This window comes from Microtus oregoni, unplaced genomic scaffold, assembly GCF_018167655.1.
Source record: "Microtus oregoni isolate MIOR12 unplaced genomic scaffold, Mior012 000006F_ref0000085, whole genome shotgun sequence".
Classification (NCBI taxonomy): Eukaryota; Metazoa; Chordata; class Mammalia; order Rodentia; family Cricetidae; genus Microtus; species Microtus oregoni.
This window is the reverse complement of record NW_024543065.1, coordinates 37,961,841-37,976,250: the sequence shown is the minus strand read 5'-3', so window position 1 is coordinate 37,976,250 and position 14,410 is coordinate 37,961,841. Positions and strand designations below refer to the sequence as shown.

Genomic DNA, 14,410 nt, shown 5'->3' with positions numbered 1-14,410 from the left:
CTAGAAGATTCGATGCATATAGCTTTTGTTGTAAGGGAGGGTCGTTCCAGAAAGACCTGGTAGTAAGCCATATATGTTTGTAGGGTGGGTTTCAAGAACTACTAGGCATCACTTCAACATAACTAAAACATCACCTTTCACACACACAGGTGTCAGGTTCTGATAAAATTCTTATTCTTTTACAGCCCTAGCTCTCCACACAGGGCTAAGGTGTCAGGGGTAGCAATATAGTCCTACCCTTACAGTCAAGCCATATACATAAACATGGCTATTTGTCAGATCCTGCCAGGAATCCCCTCTTCTAAAGCAAAGACACACCCAGAAGTAGGTGCTAGTTTCTACTAGGTACACTGCCCCTAAGTCCAAAGATCCATCCATAGAGCTAGGGAAAAACTACTGGGAACTCACTCCTACAGGCCTTCTTCCATGATTGCTTGCATATGTGTATTTGTGTGTTTGTATGTTTGATTGTGTGAACCTGACATTTTACTGTGGGAGATGAGGTACATAGCGGATCATAAACCTAAATGTATTTGTGTATATGGAACTTTGATTGAGAGGGTAGAGATAAATGCCAGAACCTATCACTTGCCTTATATGAATATGGGGAGCTGTGTCTGGGGTATTTGCCTGTAGGCAAGGGGTTTCCTAGTAGGATATGATACCCATCAGGCCACCTTCTATGGCGTCTGCGTGATCTCATGTAGGCTGTGGCACAAACTTCAAGGAAGAGTGCCCACAGAGATGGTGTGTGTGTGCTGTGCTTCCTGCATTGGAGCCCTTGCACTTTTGGCATTACCTGCTTATGTTCTAAGGAATACAGTCTGGTTTCTTCCGGAAGGGAAGATAGTATGCTTGAGTTTCCAGAGTCTACTGATGAGCCATTGCCATATATAGGAGTATATGATGCTAATAGAGGAAGATGGGTTAACATTCAAGGCAAAAAGGATTCCAGGTTTAATCTGGTGGTTAATAAATAAAGAACAAAAGGCAAACTTAATTAAGCAATTAAGACAGATTCAGCAAAGATAGGGTAAGGATAGAAGAGAGAGAAAAAATGCCTGTAATGTCTTGAGATTGGTTTGGGCGAAGGTTTGAAAAAGAGTTAAAAATATGGAGAAGGAAAGAAGTTCTTCTGCATAAATTGCAGAAATATAAAAAGACTGCAGACTGTGTGACTATTAACCACAGCTGCTTGCCCTTAGCTCAGAATGCCATGAACTCAATGCCATGAACTCATAGCCTAGATAAATATATCGAAACTAATGCCAAGCCATGTCTAGCATGACCAACCGCGCAAACTTACACTGGGGACATCTGTCTGATGAAATTCTATTCTCATGTATCTGATATAATGATTCTAAGAATAATCTGTATCACATGAAAAAATAATACATGCTGTTAAGCACTTTTTTCTGTATAAAGGATGAGTCTCATGCCTGGCAAAGACGCATTCAGATGCAATTCCTTTGAGTTTTGTGTCTGTTATTCTCCGACTCTTTACCCACCTATTCCAGAGACCCTGTCCCATTGGTCCCAGTAGCCCCAGATGAGCTGGTCCATTGCAGACACCTGTCTCTGGGCACAGGACTTTATCTGCATGGCAGTGGATCTCTAGGAGGACATGTTACCTAGCTGTATTGGAGGATATTAGCTGTAGAGGAGGGTGGCCCTAACAGAAGGTGACACCTAGTCCTGTTTAGAAGACTTTGGCTCTAAGGCTGTTGGAATTCTAACAGGACCTGCCACTTAGGTGCACTAGTGTGTATGTGTGTGTGTGTACTTGTGGATGAGGGATTATATAACAGTACTGAATAGCTACATGTAGTGGAGAGCTTTGTCTGTAATGAAGGCAATACCTTAAAAGACCAGTTACATTGTATGTATTTGGGAGTCTCTGGCTCTAGGCAAGGGTATACTATCAGGACATGGGCTTAGATGTTCATATGTACATAGGTGTGTGTGTGTGTGTGTGAGAGAGAGAGAGAGAGAGAGAGAGAGAGAGAGAGAGAGAAGAAGAAGAAGAAGAAGAAGAAGAAGAAGAAGAAGAAGAAGAAGGATAAACTAACCAGTTATGTGCAAGGTGAACTTTGCCTGTAGTAGAGGAAATTTCTTGAGGCCCACACAGTCACCCAACATTTATCTGAGAGTCCTTGGTTCTAGGGGAGGGTATACCTAGCAGGATATTGGCTTAGATCTATGCTCATATGTGTTTGTGCAGGAGGGAGGGAGGGAGGAAGGAGAGAGGGAGAGGGGGAGGGAGAGGGGAAGAGAGAGATAAAGGAAAGAATTCCTAGCAGGAGAGGTACTTAGTTGTCTGTATGTAAATAGGCTTTGGCTATATGTGGGATACCTCACAGGACCTAATACTTACAGGTGTATGTGGCATTTTTGTTGTATTGGGGATATCTCCACCTTAGAAAACTAGACACCCAGAAGTGGGTGTGAGGCTTTCATTGTATGGGGGCTACCTTCCAGGACGTGGTAACTAGCTGAGAGTACATTGAGTATGTGTATGGGTTTATGGGAGCATGCATACCTGAGTGTGTTTCTGAGTGTGTGACTGTGTACCTGGCATTCAATTATAGGGAAGGGGGTGAATACTGGTAAACTAGATGTATAAGTGTATTGGACTTTTGAATCTAGGGGAAGAGGTACCTAACAGGACCTGACACCTAGCCCTGAGTAGTCTTGGCTATAATGGACTGAAAACAGCAAAACCTGACATAGAACTATCTCTGTCTGTCTGTCTGTCTGTCTGTCTGTCTCTCTCTCTCTCTCTCTCTCTCTCTCTCTCTCTCTCTCTCTCTCTCTGTGTGTGTGTGTGTATGTGTGTGTGTGTGTGTGTGTGTGTGTGTGTGTGTGTGTGTGTTTGACTTAGGGGATGGACGTCTACAGGGGCAGCAAATAGATGGTTGTGTGAAATAGAGCTTGAGGACCTGACAGCCAGCTGAGAGTTCATGAGTATGTGTGCATGGGTTCATATAAGCATGTGTGCCTGAGTGTCTTTGTAAATGTATGACTGTATACCTGGCATTTGCCTATAGGGAGGGGTACATACCAGTACTAGTAAACTAGTTTGTGTATGGGTATTGGACCTTTGGATGTAGGGGAAGAAGTACCTACAAGGACCTGATACCTACCTCTGGGTGTCTGTGGCATTGCTGTAGCTAAGGGGATGCCTATCAGAACTTGTCACCTAACCATGCATGTATAAGTATTTGTAGGGGAAGAGATAAATCAGAACCTGACATGTGTTATATGCATAATAGGTGAACTGTGTATTGCCTTTGTGACTGTAGGTAAAGGGATATTTAGAAATAGCTAATACCTAGCTTTGTGTATGGGGCTTTAGTAGTAGGGCCGTTGATCTCTTGGAGGACAGGCTACCTCACTATGTGAGAGGAGTATTTTCTTTATGGGAGGCTTGACCTAACAGCACCTGACACCTAGCCCTGTGTGTTTGACATTAGATGTAAAAGGCAGGATTCATAGCAAGACCTACTGCCTAGCAATGTGGGGGTGGATTTCAATTTGAGTGTGGGGACACTTTGTAGAATATGATACCTAGCCTTGTTGGCAAAGAGAAAACTTTGCTTCTGAATACATTAAAAATAAAGTCAAGGGCTAAAGAGACGGCTCAGAGGTTAAGAACACAAACTGCTTTTCCATAGGTCCTGAGTTCAATTCCCAGCAACCATGCGATGGGACACACTCATCTGTAATGAGATCTGGTGCCCTCTTCTGGTCTGCAGGCAATACATGCAGGCAGAACACTGTATACATAATAAATACATAAATCTTCACAAAAATAGTCAAATTTCTCCCCCAGGCCTGTATTCTTCAAGTGCCACGTTTCTTGTTTTCTACCCGTATTCTCCAAAATCATACAAGTCCATCTTTTTGAAGATACTTTCTCAGAACTACATCACTAATAATATCCTGACCCTGGAATTCTATATGCATAAACATTGACTTATTTTTTACATTACATTTACCTCATCTTAAAATTTCTATTTATCGATTTAGTGTCATAGGACACACTTTTATGTGTGGGGACACGAAGGAGGTGGAGGCAAGAAGAGTGTAAGATTGAGAACAGTCTTGGGATATTGTCCTGGCATGTTTTCTGCTGCTGATAGACATCATGAAGAAAATCGATGTGAGGAAAAGTTTATTTGGTTTAAATGTCCCAATCAAAGTCTGTCATTTTGAGAAGCTGGGGAAGGAACTCAAGCAGGAGCTGAGATAGAAAACATGGAGCAGGCGCAGAGGCGGAGCGGCGCGGCGGCCAGACGCGCAGAGGCAGAGCGGCGCGGCGGCCAGACGCGCAGAGGCGGAGCGGCGCGGCGGCCAGACGCGCAGAGGCGGAGCGGCGCGGCGGCCAGACGCGCAGAGGCGGAGCGGCGCGGCGGCCAGACGCGCAGAGGCGGAGCGGCGCGGCGGCCAGACGCGCAGAGGCGGAGCGGCGCGGCGGCCAGACGCGCAGAGGCGGAGCGGCGCGGCGGCCAGACGCGCAGAGGCGGAGCGGCGCGGCGGCCAGACGCGGCGGAGCGGCAAGGCGGCCAGACGCGGCGGAGCGGCGCGGCGGCCAGACGCGGCGGAGCGGCAAGGCGGCCAGACGCGGCGGAGCGGCAAGGCGGCCAGACGCGGCGGCCAGACGCGGCAGAGCAACACCACATACAGGAAGAGGCTTTCGGGGACCAGCGCAGTGGCAGACCCAAGCGGCGGGGACAGGAGTGCAATAAGGAGAGCAGTTCGCCCTACTACAATTGAATCAAAGAGGTAGGCTTTTGGTTGGCCAGGTCACTGGCACAAGGGGAGCCTGGTCCTGTCCTGAAGATCCTTCGGAGGGGTGAGAGGGTTCTTGGCCTGCAGCAGGAACCACGAAAGAGAGTGAGGGCATTTTGTAAGCGGAGCCCTTGGCCAGCAGGGAAACCTGATCCGGTTTTTAAAGGACCCATTGGATAGGATCAATAGGAGGAAATGGGCAGGCGCCAAGGCAAGAATTCACCCAATAATCCGAAAAACAACATGAAAACATCAGAACCCAATGATCTTACAACAGAAGTATTTGAACAACCTAACACAGAAGAAGTGGAAAAAATCGACTTTATGAAGATAATAGAGTCCCTTAAACAACATGTAAAAAATGCCCTTATAGAAATGGATGAGAAGTATAACAAAAAGTTTGAAGAAATGAGTAAATATGTACATGATACCCTGGGAAACCAAGAAAAAACCATCAAGCAGGTAATGGAAACAGTTCAAGAATTGAAAACTGAAATGAAGGCAAAGAAGAAAATACAAACTGAGGACCAGCTGGATATGGAAAATCTAGGCCAACGAGCAGAGTCTACAGAAACAAGCATAATCAATAGAATACAAGAGCTAGAAGAAAGACTCTCAGATGCTGAGGACACCATAGAGAAAATAAACGAACAGATCAAAGAAAACAGCAAAGCCAACAAATTCTCAACACAAAACATTCAGGAACTATGGGACACAATAAAAAAACCAAACCTAAGAATAATAGGAATAGAAGAAGGAGAAGAGTCACAGCTCAAAGGCCCAGAAAATATTTTCAACAAAATTATGGAAGAAAACTTTCCCAACTTAAAGAAAGATATTCATTTAAATATTCAAGAAGCATACAGAACACCAAACAGACTGGATCAAAGAAAAACATCTCCTCGCCATATAATAATCAAAACACAAAATATACAGGTTAAAGAAAGAATATTAAGAGCTGCAAAAGAAAAGGGGCAAGTAACTTATAAAGGTAAACCGATCAGACTTACACCTGACTTCTCGATGGAAACTATGAAAGCCAGAAGGTCCTGGATAGAGGTTCTGCAGAAGCTAAGAGACCATGGATGCAAACCCAAACTACTATACCCAGCCAAGCTATCGTTCATTATCAATGGAGAAAACAAGACATTCCAGGATAAGAACAAATTTAAACAATACGTAGCCACAAATCCAGCCCTACAGAAAGTAATAGAAGGAAAATCGCAACCCAAGGAATCCAACACTGCCAACACTGCCTATAATAACCCAGGCATCTAATGACCCTTCACGAGCACATCTCAAAGAAGGGAGACACACAATCTCTACTACCAAAAGCAATAAGAATAACCGGAGTAAACAACCACTGGTCATTAATATCACTTAATATTAATGGGCTCAATTCACCTATAAAAAGGCACAGGCTAAAAGATTGGATACAAAAACAGGATCCAACATTCTGCTGTTTGCAAGAAACACATCTCAACCACAAAGACAGGCACCTACTCAGAGTAAAGGGTTGGGAAAAGGTGTTTCAAGCAAATGGTCCTAAGAAAAAAGCAGGTGTGGCCATACTAATTTCTAACAAAACTGACTTCAAACTAAAATCAATCAGAAGAGACCGAGACGGTCACTTTATACTCATAACAGGAACAATTCATCAGGAGGACGTCTCAATCCTGAATATATACGCCCCCAATATAAAAGCACCTACTTATGTAAAAGAAATATTACTAGAACTGAAGGCAGACATCAAACCACACACACTAGTAGTAGGAGACTTCAACACACCTCTCTCTCCAAGGGACAGGTCAATCAGACAGAAACCTAATAGAGAATTAAGAGAATTATTGGAGGTAATGAAGCAAATGGACTTAACAGACATCTATAGAACATTCCACCCAAATAGGAAAGAATATACCTTCTTCTCTGCAGCTCATGGAACCTTCTCAAAAATTGACCACATACTTGGTAACAAAGGAAACCTCCACAGATACAAAAAAATATCAGTGTCCACCTGTGTCTTATCAGATCATCACGGATTAAAGTTAGAAGGCAACAACCACGCTGCCCCCAAAAAACCGACAAACTCATGGAAACTGAACAGTCAACTACTGAACCACACCTGGGTCAAGGAAGAAATCAAGAAAGAAATTAAAGTCTTCCTTGAATTTAATGAAAATAAAGGGACAACATACTCAAACCTATGGGACACAATGAAAGCAGTGCTAAGAGGAAAGTTCATAGCACTAAGTGCCCACTTAAAGAAAACGGAGAATGCATACATTGGGGACTTAAAAACACACCTGAAAGCTCTAGAAAAAAAAGAAGCAGACGCGCCCAGGAGAAGTAGAAGACTGGAAATAATAAAACTGAGGGCTGAAATCAACAAAATAGAAACACAGAAAACAGTCCAAAGAATCAATGAAACAAAAAGCTGGTTCTTGGAGAAAATCAACAAGATCGACAAACCCCTATCCAAACTAATTAAACGACAGAGAGAGAACACGCAAATAAATAAGATCAGAAATGAAAAGGGGGACATAACCACAGACACAGAGGAAATTCAGAGAATCATTAGATCTTACTACAAAAGCCTGTATGCCACAAAAATGGAAAATACAAAAGAAATGGACATTTTTTTAAATAAGTATCATATACCAAAGCTAAACCAAGACCAGGTGAATGATCTAAATAGACCGGTTTCTCGCGAAGAATTAGAAATGGTTATCAAAAATCTCCCTTCGAAAAAAAGCCCAGGACCAGATGGTTTCAATGCAGAATTCTACCAGAACTTCCAAGAAGAATTAATACCTATACTCCTTAAGGTATTTCACAATATAGAATCAGAAGAGTCATTGCCAATTTCCTTTTATGAAGCTACAGTTACCCTGATACCAAAACCACAAAAAGACCCAACCAAGAAAGAGAATTACAGACCGATCTCACTCATGAACATCGACGCAAAAATTTTCAATAAAATACTGGCAAACCGAATCCAAGAACACATAAGAAAAATTATCCATTATGATCAAGTAGGCTTCATCCCAGAGATGCAGGGCTGGTTCAACATACGCAAATCTATCAATGTAATCCACCATATAAATAAACTGAAAGAAAAAAACCATATGATCATTTCACTAGATGCTGAAAAAGCATTCGACAAAATTCAACACCCCTTTATGATAAAGGTCTTGGAGAGAATAGGGATACAAGGGTCCTACCTAAATATAATAAAAGCTATTTACAGCAAGCCAACAGCTAACATTAAATTAAACGGAGAAAAACTCAAAGCCATCCCACCAAAATCAGGAACACGACAAGGATGTCCACTCTCTCCATACCTCTTCAATATAGTGCTTGAAATTCTAGCAATAGCAATAAGACAGCATAAGGAGATCAAGGGGATTCGTATTGGAAAGGAAGAAGTTAAGCTTTCATTATTTGCAGATGATATGATAGTGTACATAAGCGACCCCAAAAATTCTACCAAAGAACTCCTACAGCTGATAAACAGCTTTAGTAATGTGGCAGGATACAAGATCAACTCCAAAAAATCAGTTGCGTTCCTATACACTAAGGATAAGGAAGCAGAGAGGAAAATCAGAGAAGCATCACCTTTCACGATAGCCACAAATAGCATAAAATACCTTGGGGTAACCCTGACCAAGGAAGTGAAAGATCTACTTGACAAGAACTATAAGGCTTTGAAGAAAGAAATTGAAGAAGACACCAGAAAATGGAAAGACCTCCCTTGCTCTTGGATTGGGAGGATCAACATAGTAAAAATGGCAATTCTACCAAAAGCAATCTATAGATTCAATGCAATCCCCATCAAAATCCCATCAAAATTCTTCACAGATCTGGAGAAGACAATAATTAACTTTATATGGAAAAACAAAAAACCCAGGATAGCCAAAACAATCTTATACAATAAAGGATTGTCTGGAGGCATTACCATCCCTGACTTCAAACTCTATTACAGAGCTACAGTATTGAAAACAGCTTGGTATTGGCATAAAAACAGAGAAGTCGACCAATGGAATCGAATAGAAGACCCTGACATTAACCCACAAACCTATGAACACCTGATCTTCGATAAAGGAGCCAAAAGTATACAATGGAAAAAAGAGAGCATCTTCAACAAATGGTGCTGGCAAAACTGGATGTCAATCTGTAGAAGAATGAAAATAGATCCATATCTATCACCATGAACAAAACTCAAATCCAAATGGATTAAAGACCTCAATATCAGTCCGAACACACTGAACCTGATAGAAGAGAAAGTGGGAAGTACTCTACAGCAAATGGGCACAGGAGACCACTTTCTATGTATAACCCCAGCAGCACAGACACTAAGGGCATCATTGAATAAATGGGACTTCCTGAGGCTGAGAAGCTTCTGTAAAGCAAAGGACACTGTCACTAAGACAAAAAGACAACCCACTGACTGGGAGAAGATCTTCACCAACCCTGCAACTGACAAAGGTTTGATCTCCAAAATATATAAAGAACTCAAGAAACTAGACCGTAAAAGGCTAATCAACCCAATCATAAAATGGGGCACTGAGCTGAACAGAGAATTCTCAACAGAAGAAGTTCAAATGGCCAAAAGATACTTAAGGTCATGCTCAACTTCCTTAGCGATCAGGGAAATGCAAATCAAGACAACTTTAAGATACCACCTTACACCTGTCAGAATGGCTAAAATAAAAAACACCAATGATAGCCTTTGCTGGAGAGGTTGTGGAGAAAGGGGTACAATCACCCATTGCTGGTGGGAATGCAAACTTGTGCAACCACTCTGGAAAGCAGTGTTTCGGTTTCTCAGGAAATTCGGGATCAACATACCCCTGGATCCAGCAATACCACTCTTGGGAATATACCCAAGAGAGGCCCTATCATACAACAAAAGTATATGCTCAACTATGTTCATGGCAGCATTGTTTGTAATAGCCAGAACCTGGAAACAACCTAGATGCCCTTCAACGGAAGAATGGATGAAGAAAGTATGGAATATATACATATTAGAGTATTACTCAGCAGTAAAAAACAAGGACTTCTTGAATTTTGCATACAAATGGATGGAAATAGAAAACACTATCCTGAGTGAGGTAAGCCAGACCCAAAAAGAGGAACATGGGATGTACTCACTCATATTTGGTTTCTAGCCATAAATAAAGGACAGTGAGCCTATAATTCATGTTCCTAGAGAAGCTAAATAAGGTGAATCCAAAGACAAACACATAGGCATCCTCAGGAATATTAACCTTCATCAGGAGATGAAAGGAGACAGAGACAGAGACCCACACGGGAGCACCGGACAGAAATCTCAAGGTCCAAATCAGGAGCAGAAGGAGACGGAGCACGAGCAAGGAACTCAGGACCACGAGGGGTGCACCCACACACTAAGACAATGGGAATGTTCTATTGGGATCTCACCAAGGCCAGCTGGCCTAGGTCTGAAAAAGCATGGGATAAATCCGGACTAGCTGAACATAGCGGACAATGAGGAATACTGAGAATTCAAGAACAATTGCAGTGGGTTTTTGATCCTACTGCACGTACTGGCTTTGTGGGAGCCTAGGCAGTTTGAATGCTCACCGTACGAGACCTGGATAGAGGTGGGCAGTCCTTGGGCTCCCCACAGGTCAGGGAACCCTGATTGCTCTTCGAGCAGATGAGGGAGGGGGACTTGATCGGGGGGAGGGGGAGGGAAATGGGAAGCGGTTGTGGGGACGAGGCAGAAATCCTTAATAAATAAATAAATTAAAAAAAAAAAGATCAAAAACACCAATGACAGCTTATGCTAGAGCGGATGTGAAGTAAGGGGAATACTCATCCATTGCTTGATGTGGGAAGGTCATTTGTCAATCTGTTGTTTCATTGGTTAATCAATAAAGAAAACTGCTTGGTCTGATAGGTCAGAAAATTAGGTAGGTGGAGTAGACAGAACTGAATGCTGGGAAGAAGGGAAGTGAGCCAGATGCCATGCCACTCCTCTCCAAGGCAGACACAATGAAGCTCTGGCCCAAGATGGACGTATGCTAGAATCTTCTCGGTAAGACCCCACCTCGTGGTGCTACACAGATTACTAAATATGGGTTAAGCAAGATATGAGAGTTAGCCAAGAAGAGGCTAGAAACTAATGGGCCATGCAGTGTTTAAATGAAAAAAAAAAAAAGAAGTGGAGGCAGTGCCTAGAGATATCCTCAGAGAGGCGGACATGGAGGGGGGGGCAAGAAAGATCAAAGGCTTGCTTACCAACAGGTACCCAGAGTTCACCTTCCTTTCTGTGACCATCATCAGGCTTCTGCAAGCTCCTGAGGGCAGGACCCACTGTGCTGGGGACTGTGGACCCAGACCCTGAATTTCCTGTGACCCACAACTTGTTTTCCTATGCTTGCAGCTGTTCTCAGCAAACAACTTATTTTGCAGCTGCTCTGAGCACGAGACCCTCAGGAGTTCCTGATGGCAGGGGAGTGATTTCTGGTGGGCTTGCAGCTGAGGTTAGGACGTGACCATTAGTCAAGGAGAGCCTATATAAGCTACCCTGGAATACAATAAAGAGGGCATTTTTGGAGTAAAAAAAAAAAAAAAAAAAGAAAAGAAAACATGGAGCAAATCTGGCTATTAGCTTGCTCTTTTTGATTTGCTCAGCTTACTATAGGATTCAAGAACAACTAGAAGAGGTGGAGTTACCCACATGGGCTGGGATCTCCCACATCATTAATCAAGAAAATGGGTCCTGAGACTGGTCACGAACTGCCAAGTCACAAGCCTAGGTTCAGATGTTCAGCATATTAACCATCTTTGTTAGTGAGCCATCTTCCTAAATGGATGGCAAATGGATGGATTAGGAAAAGATGATATTGGGTAAGTGAGCCCAGATCCATAAAGGCAAATGCTGCAAGTTCTTTACATCTTCTCTTCTTAACTCCCAATCTTTGGATATGAGTATAAAACATGGAGGAACAGATAAGGAAGGAGCTACCTAGCATGACTGAATACCTTGATCTGAATGTGTAAGTGGGGCTCTCACTGTAGGGATGGGGCACCTAACAGGACCTGAAGCCTCACTCTGTATGAGTTTGTATGGCATTGGATGAGTGGGAGGAAATATGTGGTAGATCCAGACACAGCCATGCTTGTGCATTAGGCTTTGGCTACAGGAGAGGGGCACCTAGAAAGATCTGTATCTAGATTCCTGTGTGGGGCTTTGCTTATAGAGAAAGACACCTAGTAGAAATTGACATCTAACTGATGGGGGGCAGGGTAGGAGTTAGGGGTGAGTTCCTACCCAGCAATTCACACAACTAGCCCCATTTCAGGAGTTTTGCCTGCAGGGAGGAATTAACATGAAAAGCCAGACATAGTCACGCATGTACTTGTGATGGTTAAGCTGTAGGGCCTAGGTGTGTGTGTGTGTGTGTGTGTGTGTGTGTGTGTGTGTGTGTGTACAGAACTGATGTTTTATATATATCACTGGGGGATGTGCCTAACAGTACTGATGAACTACCCATGATTGTGTATTGCATCTTTGGATTAGGGGAGAAGGTACCTATCAGGACCTGATACCTAGTCCTATGCATTTGGTCTGTTTTTAAGGGAAAGGATGCCTAAGCCTGACTCTGAGTTTTCAGATATAAGGGAGTGCACACCTAATATGACCTGACACCTATGATTCTATGAATGTGTTTGTGTTTGTGTGTGTATAGGTGTGTTTACCTAGTGTACTGCTATAGGGGAGGGGTATCTTGCATAACCTGATACCTTACTATGTGTACATGTGTATGTGTACATGTCTGAGGGGGGGGCATTGTACTATAGGGATATTTGTACCTAGCAGAACCTGAAACAAACCTTGCCATCTGTGTGTGTGTGTGTGTGTGTGTGTGTGTGTGTGTGTGTGTGTGTGAGAGAGAGAGAGAGAGAGAGAGAGAGAGAGAGAGAGAGAATATGACTGTATATGAGGACTGTGCTGTAGGGGCGTTTGTACCTAGAAGGATTTGAAGCATACATGTGTGTGATAAGCTCTATTTGTAGACAAGGGGATGCACAGTAGGGCCTGACACCATGCCTACCATGTGATAGTAGGTTTTGGCAGTAAGGGAGGGGGTACCCTGCAGGATCTGAAACCTAACCATGTATGTGCATGGCAGTAAGAGAAGAGATAAATAGCAGAACCCGACACTTGCTTGTATGAATATGGGGGTTATGATTTTAGGTGATAGTAACACCTAGTTGTGTGCTCTATGAGGGTCTTAGTTGTAGGGGAAGGTTATGTCCTAGGAACTGATATGTAGACTTGTATGTATATGTTGGGCTTTCACTGTATTCAGAAAAGGGTAGGTACCAAGCAGAGAATTAAAGTGTGTATGTCACTTTCTATGTAAGGCAGGCAGGGAATACCCAGCTGGTCTTGACACCTAGTGTCAAGATATGTGTGGGATTTGTCTGTAGGAGAGGGTGTGCCTAGCAGGGGATGATACCTAGCTGTGTGTCTTCTGGGTTTTTTTTTTTTTTTTTAATTTCATCGACGTTGGTCTACGGAAATGATGATTTGGGGCAGCAATATTTCATCTTAGTTTGTGTTTGGGCTATGGAAGGTAGCGTCAGGATTTGGGTGGTGGTTGTATTTTTCTGTATGAGTTTATAGGCCAGGACACTAGAATCGCAAAATGAGGCGATAGACTGAACAATTTTAATCCGAAGTGATCAAAACTCAGGATAAGATGGTCAGAAACGGGGGTGCAGCGTCCTCCTAGATCCAGTTCTGCTCTAGGCTGGCAGCAAGCATGAGGGGAGGCTGTGCAGAGCGGGTCCAAGGCGGCCTGACAGCTGGAGCTGTGTGGAAGACAGCCTGAGACGGAGGGAAGGTTCAAAAGGGTCTGGACACTCAACCGGAAACAGCTGTTGGAGGAGGTTGTTGGCAATTGGTGACATGTAGAGGAAGTGAGTGACTGGGCGGGATTAGGGAGTGACAAAACGGAAGCTGGGAGATTGCGAAACTGAGGCCCGGTTGTTTGTGCAGAGGAGTCAAAAACTGAAGTTCTAAGTATTAATTCCCTGTCGGGGTCCTGCACCTGCACCGTGGGAATCGCATGGTGCAGAGGACGCGGTGGGTTGTCGCAGGCCCGGAAAAACTCTCCTGAGCTGCAGTCGCCAAGCCGGGCGGCCGGGAAAGTCAGCAGTGCAGCTGCGGAAACCGCTGCCTGGCGGCCCTGGAGCCTCCCAGGTCAGAGGAGCTGCGGGGCTGGGACCCAGGAGGGAAGGGACCAGGGGTCAGAGAAGGTTATCTGCTGTTCATAAGGAAGTCGGGATTTGTTCAGCGGTGATGTCTTCCCTTGTCGATAAATTTTAGATCATATGAACTGTACTAATCCTGATTTTTTTTCCAAAGATCTTCTGGCTGCCGAAATATTCTTATAAACATGGTGTAGTAGAATATTTGAATTTATCTGTTGATATTTGCAAACACTGTTCCATTCCCTATGGTGTAAAGGACAAAGCTCTCGATATTTATATTCATGCATGTTAACTGCCCTGTTATATCTTGGAGACTTGGCATTCCAAGAGATCTTTTAGATATTAGTCATGAAAGGAATGTTTGCAGATTTTT

At 43.5% G+C, this 14,410-nt stretch overlaps 1 protein-coding gene across 1 annotated transcript in view; it reads left to right on the top strand.

Annotated features, from left to right (window-relative positions):
• The window catches only part of LOC121449779, a 59,226-nt gene that overhangs the window by 28,613 nt on the left and 16,203 nt on the right, over positions 1-14,410 (top strand). Inside the window, 1 exon segment of the mRNA XM_041654458.1 lies at positions 13,848-14,026. Coding sequence (XP_041510392.1) covers positions 13,848-14,026 — 179 coding nt within the window.